Genomic DNA, 14,047 nt, shown 5'->3' with positions numbered 1-14,047 from the left:
TTCTTTTTATTGATTTAGAGGGTAAAAGTAAATGCAACAAACAAGGATTTAATGATACATTTCACAATATATTGTAGCATACTAAGTACAAATATATTGAATAACATACAATTTAAAAGAAGCGTACATTTTCTTCTTTTTCTTCAGCTTCTAATTTTAACGACAATCTGTTCCTAGAAATATTGCTACAAATCCATCTTTTCAATCTTGAATAATTTTTTACTGCACATGTGTTGTTATCTGTCTGATGACATGCTAATGAGCACTTGCCTCCCAATGGTTTAAGATACCTTAGAGAGGGTACATTAAATAGGTTTCCAATTTCGAACACATCACGATCTAAAGCATTAGAGAGGAATTTAGATTTTTCAATACATTTTACGAAGAGGTACTATAGGTCAACGTGTTTTCTTCAAGAATTTTATGCAGTGCATTGTATGGTATTTTTCCCACATCGGGAGGTATCCCATGGTGATGCTCTGGCACCCACGTATTTTCACAGTTCATAACATAGTCATGAGGTATCTGAAACACCCACGACTCACGCCGGTTATGTTCGAGATCCTCAATGGCTAGTTCTCTGACTGAATTCATTCATCACACCATTTTTCCACACTAAAGTTTGAAAGTCCAATATCAATGCATTGATTACGACTGGCCCTAGTGGGTAAACTCTAGAATGGTGATACATTTTATCCCACTGGAAATCTCACTCTCAGGACGTATTGTTTATCTCCAAAAGTGATGCTCGCCTTCTCGATGCCCGCAACTTTCAAGGCATGAGAAATATTGCTCAAATGACTAATTACCAAATCACTCAATTGAATGGCTACATCAAGAGCCAAGTCAAATGCTTCAAAAGACTCTACTAATGCTTTCCAATCTTCAGCTGTAAGAGCACCGCAAGTGTTAATACTTCCCAAATTTACACGAGGTTTACCAAAATATTTAACAAAATGGATGGATAAATCCATGAACGGAGGAATGATGGAGATTTCAAAATAGTCTGTAATGGAAGCGGCGTAGTTTTTTAGGTTATACCACTGTGCCGGGTTGAGTCTTGCAGTTTTACCTGAAAAGGAAATTACCATGCAGTGTAGTCGACTCCAACAACCAACCAATCTGCACACTTGTTCTTGGTCAGTTTCAGGGATGAGCAGAGCAGGGGAACTAATATGGTCAGAGGATGAAGACTTCCTCTTGATCAGCTGCAGTTGCATTCTCGGCTGATGCTCGTGAGACTATCACTGTGCTTATATGGTAAAGGATGCAGCCAGCTCCTTAGACTCAGTTAGAGCCACATGAGAGTTGTGTTCTTGTTGAATGTTCCAACATTTCATTGAATGGGTTAAGGTTTAGCTTCCTGCATTTAAATGAAAATGCCCAATGAGAGTAGTTGGAAAAATGAATGTGAAATGAAATTGCATTTCATGAAAAGGTGAAAATGCTAGAGGAGCCTGAGAAATTAATTGCAGATATAGATTGCCCAAGAGAAAGTCCAACATCATCTGGTAAAAAAGGAATTCTGGATGACGATAACACTGAAGTCCATCCCAAGCCCAAGGAGATGAGGAAATGCTACCATTCTTATTGCTTATTCTTTAACTGTAGGGTTAATGAAATAATAGAATATTCATATTACATGTATTTATTTTATTTTCAATACTTTTTTTTAACTTTCATTTTCTCATCCCAGGCTGTTGCATGGGATAAGAAAATGAAAGATGATAAACCTTTTCATGTCTTCTGCAGACAAGCAAAAATATTTTGGCAAGTAAATCTTTCTTTTTAAGCCCTCATACAAAATGGTGGCCAGTAACACGGCTCTGTATTTGGTGGTATTCTGCTCCAATTTTTCCACCTCGTACTCCGCATCATCCTTCAAATCATCCCTGTTCAGTCTTGGCCTCCGTCTGCTGATGCAGCATAAATGATTTAACTGAGTCCATCTTTAAGAAAAGAAAAATGAATGAGTATGAATAGAATACCTAATGATTATATTTAATTGAAAGGGAATATTTATACAGAATTGATGTGATGAGAGTTGCGGTCAAACTTGTCTCCTGCAGATCGCTGTGGTCAAACTGCTCCTGTGAATCTCAGTGGTCCCATCTGCGTCTCTCAGATCGACTGCTTTCTGACTGGTGTGTAAATGTGTTATGCATGCTTGGCTATATATATGCAGTATCCCTCATCCCTCTTCTTTAACACTCGATTCCTCATTTTGCAGGATACCATATGACACACTCTGGTGAGAATGGCGTGGTATTAATGCTGTGGGGCATCAAACAACTGTTGCTAATTGTCATACCATATGTTATGCTCCAGTGGGAACGGCATGGTATTAAGGCATCCATGCGCAGACAGCTGTTGCTGGACAACTGGTGCTAATATGCATACCATATGTTGTGCTCCGGTGGGAACGGCATGGTATTAAGGCATCCATGTGTGGACCGCTATTGCTAACATATGCATTGCCTTGTGGGAACAGCGTATGTGCCCATGCATGGACAACTGATACTAATATACATGTCATATGGAGCACTCATATGTGCTTGCGGAAATGCGATTGAACAGCTGCTATAACATATGGTCCATTCTGGTGATAGCAGCATAGTTCTCACATGCCTAGTTCCCTATTTAGTCCCGAGCATCGCTCTGCAGCGTGACTCTCTTGCCCATTCTCCTTATAAATACGGCTTAGCGGAAAGAGAAAGAAAGAGAAATAGAAATTCCACATCATGGAGTTCACGTGTCTGGATATTGAAGTGTACCAGACCAAGGGCTCCTTCTCTGCAGGACCTGCTCTGTTGGGAAAGAGATCAAAGTAAGGGAGATAAAGAATGTTTGTGCAAAGCATGCTGTGAGCAATCCACTTGCAGGATGTGCAGAGGTTCCTTTGCGGTGAGGATCACCATCACTCCTCTCCCGCCGCAAGTTTGTCAACATTCCATACCCTCCAGCCATATCCAGTTGGAGGAGCAACCCCTGGACATGTCCAGGCAACCTCAAAAGCCATGTCAGAGTCTCTTGCGGGTAGCACTGACGAAGCCGTTGCAATGCAGTCGTCACAAGAGAGGTATGGATGGCATCATATCATCACCGGCAGCCTGCTCTTCCCTCTCCAGCAGCGGATACACCACAACCCCCTTCGATCTATGTGAGGAATCTTTTGTGAATTAATATTAAATTGTAATGGGTCTGCTGCTGTTGCCAAAGAAGTTTCAAGAACTGAGGCAGGGAAGATCTTGAAATATAAAGCCAGGATGAAGATGACAGCCCTGCTCAGCGAATGAAACCAGCACCACCAGCATGTTTGGCGACCCTTTGAATTTTACTTCTGTTATCGGAGATAAATATGTTGTTTTTTATTAATGTATTGAATAATGAAAAATAAATGTAATACAAAAAACCTGTTTACTTATTCATAATCTCATCACATTTATTATATCTATCTGGTATATGTCACATGAAATTTTAAAACAGCACAATTTCAGGCAACTCAACAACTTTCATTATGAACGTAAATGTTCCCAATAGTCTATCGCGTTCTTCTGAGCACACGCCATAGTTCACTCTTGATTTTTCACCAGTGTTGAAAGTCACTGAGAGAGTAAAAGCTCCCTTCCCACCGTCCATTTCCGTCCATATGCCCTTTAGCACTCTTTGTCTATCCCTTATTCCGCAAAACATGACATGTTATGGTGTTTCATTTGTTCGTTGCGTTGCGTGTTTCGACATTCATTTGGTTTTTAGTTCTACTTTTTTACCACCAGGTGGCAGGGTAATCAATACAAGGTGTATTGGGAACCACATTCTATATCTACTCGTATGAGTATTGAGAAATATTATTATTGTTAATCTACCAGTTAAGGTAGGTTTTTGATGGATACAAACTACCAAATAGTATGGTGACAATTTCCTGGCATCTCATAATAAGCATTTGAATGACACAATCTAACATTCAACACTAAAACAAGCCCCTCAGTTTACTTCCTTCCTCCCTTCATTCTGTCCAACATCCTTATCCCTGCCCCTTCCTCATTTTCTTCTTGTCTTGTCTTCAACATTCCACCGCCGATCAATACATCTATCCCAAAAGTAGTAGATTTAAAAAAATATACTGTCAGAATTGATACATTCACTCAAAAGCCTTCAAAGTAGTACCCTTATGCATCCACACACTGCTGCCAGTGGGTTTTCCACGCCTCGTATGCCTTGTGGAAGGTGATGCCTGGAATGCTTCTAAACTCCCTTGTCATGGTCTGTTGTAATGCTTCCTCCGAGCTGTGGTGGCGTCCTTTCAGTATGGATTTGATGTGGAGGAAGAGGGAGAAGTCCGGTGGGACATTGTGTTGAAAAATTCAGATGCTCACTCAAATGGTCGAAAAGCTCTTGACAGATTTGCGTGTGAGTTTCCTTTTGTTCATCTGAGAGCACTCGTAGTGCCAACTTCACACACACCTTTCTCGTGCCCATGTTTTCGGTCACCAGTTTTTAGGGATACCAAGTTCATCAGAAACCATGCAAACACTTAATCTGTGATCCCTGTCCGATAAAGCCTTAACTCTTGCAAGATTTTCATAAGTTTTTTTGGTCAAAGGGCATCCTCAGGAGCAGATGTGCCATGAACTTCATCCAACTCAGCTTTGATCTCTTCTGGTATTAAGCCTTTTCAATAGAAGTGTTTAATAACCAAACAAAGCTTATTGTTTCCATTTTTCTAAAGTAAAAAAAGTGTGTTGCTTCAATTGATAAAGAAAATGAAACACAGGATAGCTGACATTTTAACAGCAGTCTAGTGAGAGATGAGGCTTACTAAAAGCAAACATTATCTGATACTATGAGAGCCATCTCTTGAATTTTACATGGAGTTATTGAACGACCCTATGTATAATACACACACATTTTGGAAGTGCACAGTCTTGTGTTTTCTGGCAGTTACACGAAGGGTCAATCTAGAATATGTAATAATTTTTACGTGGCATTAATCAAGGGCTATTTTCTGAGTGATGCTGGTTTGTGGGCGTGTCTGTAGTGATTTTGGAGAACTTTGTAGCACAGCAAAAATTCAAATTCATAAGAGTAGTCCATTGTATTTGTAATGACTGGTGATGACTATGCAACTATGTATGCACTTGCAAACTCATTTCCTGCCGAGTGCCAATGCAGCATGTGTGCCATTTGGGTTCTTTGGCTAGGAGGGTGGTATCCATGCATTTTGCAATTCGCCCATGAGTGAAAGGTAGGGAAGGAGGTGGAGGCCCAGGTCATCACTCCTTTCATCTCCTCCACTCTGATAATAGGGCATCAGAATTATTGTCTTGAAAATATTTCAGTCTCCTATGATCTTTCATTAAGGCAAGCCTCTTGGTGGCATTGCTTGGTTAAAAGAGCTTTGAGACAAATGTGGGAATATCACATCGCTCCCAATGAATGATGATTTTCACAATTACAGTAAACTCTGATTATCCGTGTGAAGATTGTCCTTTTGCTTAATATCCATCATGCTCTCTTTCTTTCTTCAAAGCACATCGTAATTTTAATAAAATAACAATTGTAAAGATAATTAAAGGCTGTGAAACATTGGTTGACAAAAAAATCCATGTTTGAAATACCTGGCCTCTTTTAAGTTTTGTAGTTTTTATCTAAAAATCAAAGTTATCAATAGTTTTTAATATTTAAGTTTAAACACTTAAGTGTAATCCATACTTTCCCATACATCGTAATTCATTAGCATTCATTAGTTGCCCTGGGAATTTCATATTCTCCTTTCAAGGGGAGACCAAATACAAAAGTTTTACTTTGTATGCAACAAATAAGTCATTGACTGTCTACACTGCATTATTTTAATTGGTGTGTAATGTGACTAATATGAATTGTTATCATCAATCCTTTGCTGTAATTTGTCCTTTGCCAGTCATTTGTGTGTTCCTGGCAGCATGATTGGTTTAACTTTCTGAAGAAAATATATCCTGCTATGATAGTCCCGGGCTCATGTACATCTGTAATTCCATCCTTATAATAATGGCTGAATATTTGAAAAATAAGACTGTAATAGAGGGGAGAATGTTAGGAAAATGAGGAAAGGGTAGGAACAGGATTGGGATGTTGGATGGGATGAAGGGAGGAAGGAAGTACTCAAGAGATGAAGAGGGACTTTGAGCGAGCAGAGTAGAATGTGGGGTTTTTTTTTTGTTAGGAGTCGCGAAATACTTATTTGGTAGTTGTGTCCATCCAAAAACCTACCTTAAATGGTAGATTACCTTATAAAATAAAAATAAATTTAAAAAATCTACTTTCTATTGCAAAAGGAACTTGAAATAATCACGTGAGATGGAAAAGGAGAGTTTCCTTATGCACCTCTTGTTTTTATCACAAACATATTTTCTGCATTTGTCAGTTAATTGTTCTTCATCATACATCCATTTACGTGAATAATCTAGCATTTTTGCCCTGCTAGTAGATCCTCTTGAAATCCCCTCCCTGCCTTACCTTTGGAGACCTTCCCCTGTGGAGTAATTGCTCTCCAATTCCAGATGGCCAAATGTATTTCAAACGTTATAATTTGCATTCACTAATAAATTCAGCCATCTCATGTGTATAGTAATGGTGTGATTACCCCTGACCACTCTTTGGCCTTCCCAGAATGACTTGGAAGTGGGCATTGTGGATGCGGCGGCACGCGCCGAGAAGGTCAAGGAGCTGGAGAGTGGCGTTCTGGGGCCGGGGAAGGGTGGGGGGCTGTGCCTTGCCATGCAGGAGCTGCTGGGCAACTACTCACTGCTGGAGCGCTACTACCTGGAGGAGAGTGTGGCCAAAGCCATCGCCATGGACTCGCTCATCATGAGCAGCAGTGGCAGCTCGCCAGAGGGGGACACCTCCCCTCCACTCACATCGATGCTTGATGACACTTTCTTCATCATCCGCAAGTGCATCCGGTGAGAGCCAAAGCAGTCCACTCCCCCTTTTCACATCACCTGCGTTTAGATGTTTGTGAGGCCGTTCCTGACCTTCTGACCTCCCTGGAATAAGTGAAGCGCATTTTTTACCAATGATAGATACTCCATACAGATGGAACTAATCTTTTGCAGGGATTGCGTTCATGTTCACTCCGAGAAAGATAAAACCATGGGATAGGAGTAATTATTGTGTTGGCAAACATAAGGATCAGTTCTCTTATCATTCTAGGAGTGCTCAGACTGATTGTGGAACAGACCACATCCCTCAACTGTCTTTTTATTATAACCCCACTGTGAATATATGTAGGCAGTAACTGCCATTGTTAATAGTAATTGTTATTCAATCTAGAGTTTTGAAGAATCCGTAATGTGTATCCTTCATGATATTTAAACTGTCCATACTCGTCTGCTAGGTGCCTGAATCGCTTAATGTAGGAAGGACACCATCTTGAAGGGTGTCCAAACTGGTTAGGAAGCCATAGGGTACATATGTAGGCACCTATTCCTGCCCCTGTTGTAAGGATACAAGAAATGTATCCTTAATATACCATGATACAACCCTGCAATTCCAAGTGCCAGAGGTGTGGCAACCACCAGAAGAATAATCATCCTAGATCCCAGTAACATTTTTTTTTCTTTGAGAGAGTACATTAATTATTACTCAGGGAGAGCTGAAAAAACAAAGGGCTATAATAATGTGAGGTGGGAAAAGGCATAGCTTTTCTCAGTCAAGAAAAATTTGGCATCTTCCACATGAATGTAGTGTGAATTCTTGTAATGACTTTATTTGATCAAGTTATTTAATACAGTTGTTTGAAATGTAGAGTTAGGTGCATATTTCTTGGTTTGGTGCTTCATATCAAGACTAAGAACATCGTCTTAGTTATCCTGTTTACTCCTATTCACGCATATTTTCCTGGGATACAACCGTGATTGTATGTATGCCTTGTTTGTGTGATTGTTAAGTCTTATTTTGTTATCTTAACACCTTGGAAAATAATCTCCAAGCATAATCTTGTGTTTGGATATTGTAAGCATTTAGTAAGGCCCTTAGTATACTTAAAAAAATTGAAACTTGAGCAATAAAATTGTGCTTAAATATTAATGAACCACACATGACACAAATCATAACTTTGAACAATTAATGGCCGAAAAAACTACTCTGGAGTAAAATACTGTATAGTAAGATGCAAAGTCTAAAATTATTGATGTGAAATACTATGTGAATAAAGAGATTAATTTATCTAAAAAATAATTGCCTATTAAGAGTAAATATAGTCTGAAAAAAGGAAATGGCTCCATTCAAAACATAACTGGGTTGAACACCTATGATGATGGGTTCCTGCCAACCATAGCATGGCCCCATTCTGCCACATCACTTGGTGAGAATATGAGGCCTGTTGAAAAAGGAACCGACCTTGAATTTTCCCGCTTACAATATGGATTCTAGGGTGGTGGCAAGAATGTGGTCAGCTTGATGCCCATGCGTGAACTTTTTCTCCACCTTCGAGTGAGGCAGTGGCTGCCTGCTGGTCGCCCAGTCACTTTGTAATGCATATATGTTCATTGCTTTCTCTCAAGATGACAGAGCAAGTTGATTCTTTTGGGTCATACTGGAGCAACCGTGGCTCTCATCTTCAACACACCCTGACCTGATGGATCCTGAGTTTCTTAAGACCGTGATAACTGGACGACCGAACAAAATCAACTCACTCTTGAGAGAAAGCGATGAACACATACATATGATGAAAGGCCCTCACTGGGGGCAACCAACTGCCTCTTTCGAAGGCAGGGAAAAAGGTCAAGCATGCGCATCAAGCTGACCACAGCCTTCCTCACTGGGCACAGTGGTGCCACCCTAGCATCACTATAGTGAAATAGAAAATTCAAGGTCGGTTCCTTTTTCGACAGGCCTCACATGTTCCCCAATGTGCCTTCCTCACGTATACAATTGGGAAATATTTTTTGTTTTGATAGTTCCCATCCTTTGAGTGAACTTATCATGGTTGTAACACTTGCAGGCGAGCGGCTTCTAGTGGCAGCCTGGATGGCACGTGTGCCGTGATCAACATGGCATGCTCCTTGCTGAGTGGCGTGGGCGAGACAGGCCTTGGTGGCACGCTGCGGCGCCGTCTACGCTCGGGCTACCCCACATCCCTCTACCTCGACCTGAGCCAGGTGTACGCCCTTGCCTCTTCTGCCCTCCACCACTCCTCCTCCGCCCTACACCACTCCTCCTCCCTCCTTCTCCAGAGTGCCTCCCCTTCCGGAGTGTCTCACTTGGCCGGCATAGGTGGAAGTGGTGCCTCAATGGCCTCAAGTGGAGGCGCAGGTGGCATTGACTCAGATAGGGCTCGACTCATGTTCCTGGTGAGTGTGGCACCTCAATGAATTTGATGGCTTGCCTCAAGAAGTGTTCCTTGCACAAAAATGCAAATCACATGAAAATGATGAAGTCCCAAACACTTTCTCTGTTGAGTAGTTTCAGGCGTCATTTAGTGGCATTCAAGCATAATAAAGAAAAGATAGTAATGATAAATTTTCTATTAGATATCTAGTGGAAAATTAATACTATATTTTCTTTATTACTTTCCCTGTTGTTATTGGATTTTATACTCTGTCTTTTCATAAAAGAGTCTGGTGGTATGACTCTAACCTGGTGGATATATGTAGAGAATATCATTTGAAGGCTTGCTTTGTTGTAATGAATAATGTGTGGCATGGTAGTGAAAGGGAAAAGGGAATGTTGGTGGATATTGTAAGAGGAAAGGGTCATCTCCGGATCAACCATATCCCGAAGTAGCAGGTGGAATGATGAGGGTAACTTCGAGAGAAACATTTGAAAGTTATTGAGAGAAGGGGCAAAAGAGGGATTACAGGGCAATGGTGAAAAGAATGCAATGGAATAAAACCCAATGTCAATGGGACATAAATAATGCCATGGAAACGCACTGATCAAATTGAAGACCACCAGGTACCGTCTCACCAGAAGGATAGAGAGAGCGAATAAATGAATAGCTTAAAGAACAAGCATGAAGTGAGATGGTGCATGGTATGATCCCTGAATTGTTTCCTTGACTTACCACTGCAGAAAAGGGTGATGGGAAGACAGCAATTGTACAGGATTATGTTAATGTAAATTGGCCATGCATTCATGGATCCTGAGCATTGAAACAGCAGTTATGCTTCTTAAAATAATCCTGTGGAATGGATATTTCCTTTACTTTATCACGAAGGTAATTCAGAAAGTGTGAAGCCCAAGGCAGTTTCCTTTACCATGAAACAGTTGAGGGAAATACTGCATTTGCTCATGTGCCCCCCGCATGATTAAATATCGGGTTTAAAAGGTTAAGTGGGGATATTTTCAAGTATTTAAATGTAAATAATATAAAAATTACTCCAAGTCCCAGTTCTAGATGTTTATGAAAAGCCACGGAATGCGTGCCAACTTGAAACCCCTGCCTTCTCTGAAGAGTCCCACCTTTGTTTGTAGGCGCACTTCAATGACGCAGATGTTGCAGTCGAGTATGTGGAGACGCTGAGGAGGACCCTGCTGGAGGAGATCCCCCCAACGCTGGCGGCCACCAGCATGCAGCCCCAGCCACCACCAGAAGGCAGGGCAGGGCCCGGGGCATCTCCCCTCGACATGCTTCAGGGCAGTGAGAAGGCCAAGCTGGAGAGCTGCCTGGTGGAGGGCCTGTCAACTGTGGTGGCCGAACTGCGGGACCTCGGCAAAATAGGTGCCCACCACCTGAGCTCGAGTGCTGTCAAGCCGCGGATTGCACCTTGGGTGGATGCGTTCACCACCCACAACCACACGCCGTCTGAGGTGAGGTGGAGATGAGGCTCTCTTCGGTGCCTCTCCCTCTAGCCGTGATTAGCACTAGGGTGCAGTCTGTCACGTTCAAAAATTTACTGTGAAACTTTGAATTCGGATACTCTTATTTAAATAAAATATTTCTTGAATTTACCTATTTTTAAGTTTTGAGATGTCATCTGTTTAAAGCAACCTTCAATGCTCAACTTTACATATCTAAACCACATTTCACCTAAAAACTCCAATTCAGTGATCCAATTTTAATCAAATATTTTCTATAACTTTTCATAGCTATAAGTTTATTTGTTTACAATATATATATATTGCTTCATTAAATTGGTTTTTACCAAGAGATGGTACCTGCTGTTAGAAAACTAGGAGCCAGTATTAGGGCAATGATCTCAGGTATTAGGGCTGAAGTACTACCACCTAGAGCAAGAATCTCAATTACTTCTTGGTACTTTGATACTAGTACTAACCACTGTTAAAAATATGTACAATTATGGTCACATTTGGCAAATTAATGACAGTGTGTGTTGTGACAGTATGCTACCAGGTGAAGTATCTCACCAATGCTGCAAGGGATGGAAGGGATTAGTCTATAGCCAAAGGTCACTGAAAACGACAGCTGTAGATAAAAGAGGGTTGGCTGAAAACTAATGAGCACATGCTTGTTGACTACCAACAAAATGACCTTCAGGAGCACTCCTGGTGGCATGTGGAAGTAACATTCCACAGCAGGCATGTTGCAGGGGAATGTTGCTTCCACATGCCACCAGGAGTGCTTCTGAAGGTCATTTTGTTGGTAGTCTACAAGCATGTGTGCATTATTTTCAGCCTACCCTCGTAATTATTAAATATATGCTAAGAATTTTGTTGCCATAGTTAAATTATTGGAGATTTAAGATTGGTACATGATTAAAAGAAAAATAGGTGCATTCGTAGAAGATCCTCATTGCCAGTACGTAGTGTATGAATCCGAGGTATGTTGGTTTTTCAAAAATTCCTTAGGGAACAAATCAAGCAACAAATAATTTTGGGAACATATGTTTTTAAATTTTCAATTTTATCTCCTTTTAGCTTATTACACTTCTCCTGGTGTTTAGAAAAGTTGAGAAAAATGTCACCCAGGGCCAAATCTGGTGAATACTGAGTACTTGTATGTTGTAATTATTTTAACCTGAATATCACAATTTCCGCCATCGAAACTGTGCAGGTGTGCACCCATGCATTGTGTTGATGGGAGATAATTTCTTTCTTTGCCAAGTGAGGGTGTTATTTCTTGATATTTTCGCTTAACCCACTGTAGAGAGTGGCAAACACAGACTGGAGCAGATGTGCCATGAACTTCAACCAACTTGTCTTTGATCTCTTTCGATATTAGGCCTTTTGAATAGAAGTGTTTATTTGCCACATGGTACTTCTTATTTTCTATTTGTCTAAATAAAAATTTGCGACTTCAATCCAAAATGGAAATTTAATCACATGATGCATGTAGCTTTAACAGCCATCTAGTGAGAGATGAGCCTTACAAAAGGAAAATCTTTTCCTACACAAAGGCCATGGCAGTGTATATTTTGATGAAATTGAAGATCAAACTGCCTGGGGAAAATATCATGTGCATTGAGTATTAATTTGTGCATGAATACCATTTTCAAAGAAAGTGAATATATCAGTCTTAGCAGAATAGAAAGATATAATGCTATTCATGATGATAAATATTCTAATGTACGTTTAACTGTGGAGAGTGAAACTGACTGAATATTCAGAAATTACATTGAGAAAAAACTGTAGTTGGACAGCATTATGAAAAGTCATATTAATGGAGTGAAGGTTTTTAGAGATAGATTTCATTAAGTGCCTTAGGGGATAAATTCAAAGAAATTGTGGGAGATGAAGTCATCCAATAATGGGTATTACATTGCAAGGATTTCCAAGTTTAAAAATCATTTGCCTTGAAGGTGATAAGGCTGAGGGATGGGTAGGGACCCCTATCAAGGGAATGATTTTACACTTTGAATGTTTTGCATTGTGCCTCAGGGTTTTTTTTTACATATAATGAAGATGATGCTCAATTTTCCAATGAATAGTTGTTTTAAATATTTAATTATGAACTTGTCATTTAGTTAAGGTCATGGTGACATTGTGTTAGGCTCGTCTTCATGTTTTTAATGTAATTTCTGATGCAGTAGCTACCTTCACTTTGCATTTTACTAAGAAAATGCTGGGATTGAAGAAGAGGCAATGTTTTGCAAAATTTCCTTGGAATCCTTGGATGATTTCCTGTCAAAAGAGGAGTCTAAATTTGATATTAATCTCCAGTTTTAGTCATTGCAACTTGAATCATAACTATGAATTATATTCAGGTACTTTTTTCATTCAATATATTTAGGCATGTGACAATGGCTTATTTAGGAGAGTCGAGCATGGCTTTATTAATCAGGTGAATGTGAATCTTAAAGGCATATTCAAAATCATTTCCAGTAAATACATTAATTAGGATTAGCTAGGTGAAATATATTTTTAACCCTTTTGCTGCTGTGAACATGCGTCGTGCATTCGCATGGCAGGCTGCCATGAGCTTGTGTCCTCCCTGCTGTGGTGCACTGTGGACAAACTTCCTCTTTTTTTCCTTTTCTGCACCCTTTCCTCTTGGTGTGGAAGTGTGGTATTTCCCATCCATTAGTTAGTCATACTTTTTCCCGGTACTTTCTTGAGTTATAAATTTTATTTTCTTAGACATCATAGAGTTGTTTATAGTCCCTCATACTAAGTCTGGAAGTGAATGAATCCATGTTTAGGGTTGTTACTTGTTAATATTTAAAAAAAAGAACTGTTTTATGGATAGTTATATGGATTTTTTGACCATTTTAAAGAGAATCATGTCAATGATCAGTGAAAGGTTGATGTTTTTGATTGCTTTGCCATTTCTTGAGCTTTTATAAACTTCAAATATCTAGAAAATCACCAAGAGCAAAAATGAAATTTGGTGGTATAATATGTGAACAAAAGGCAATGGGTTTATATAATGCTGACAACGTTAAGCTAAAAATTTGATCTCCTGTAATTTCATATTCTGCATGTAGCAATGCTTGTCTGATGGCTGGCTGACTGAGATGATAAAGAGTCAATAACACCAGCCCTTAATTACTTAAAATGAAAGTACTGCCTTGACCTTAGTTATATATTTTTTCATTTGATATGGCATTAGATCAGTCTGATAAAAATAAAGACTGAAAATGTAACAGAAGTTGGAAATTCTCCAAGT

General features: G+C 39.8%; 1 protein-coding gene across 1 annotated transcript in view; it reads left to right on the top strand.

Annotated features, from left to right (window-relative positions):
- The window catches only part of Cog4 (conserved oligomeric Golgi complex subunit 4), a 42,169-nt gene that overhangs the window by 20,305 nt on the left and 7,817 nt on the right, over window positions 1-14,047 (top strand). Inside the window, exons 8-10 of the mRNA XM_071592415.1 lie at window positions 6,649-6,941; window positions 8,984-9,332; window positions 10,456-10,791. Of these exons, the coding sequence (XP_071448516.1) occupies window positions 6,649-6,941; window positions 8,984-9,332; window positions 10,456-10,791 (978 nt within the window). The remainder of the gene's footprint in view (window positions 1-6,648; window positions 6,942-8,983; window positions 9,333-10,455; window positions 10,792-14,047) is intronic.

Source organism: Hetaerina americana, unplaced genomic scaffold (genome assembly GCF_022747635.1).
Source record: "Hetaerina americana unplaced genomic scaffold, ioHetAmer1.1.p SCAF_5, whole genome shotgun sequence".
Classification (NCBI taxonomy): domain Eukaryota; kingdom Metazoa; phylum Arthropoda; class Insecta; order Odonata; family Calopterygidae; genus Hetaerina; species Hetaerina americana.
Note: the sequence above shows the minus strand (reverse complement) of the source record. Positions and strands in the feature narration are given on the sequence as shown.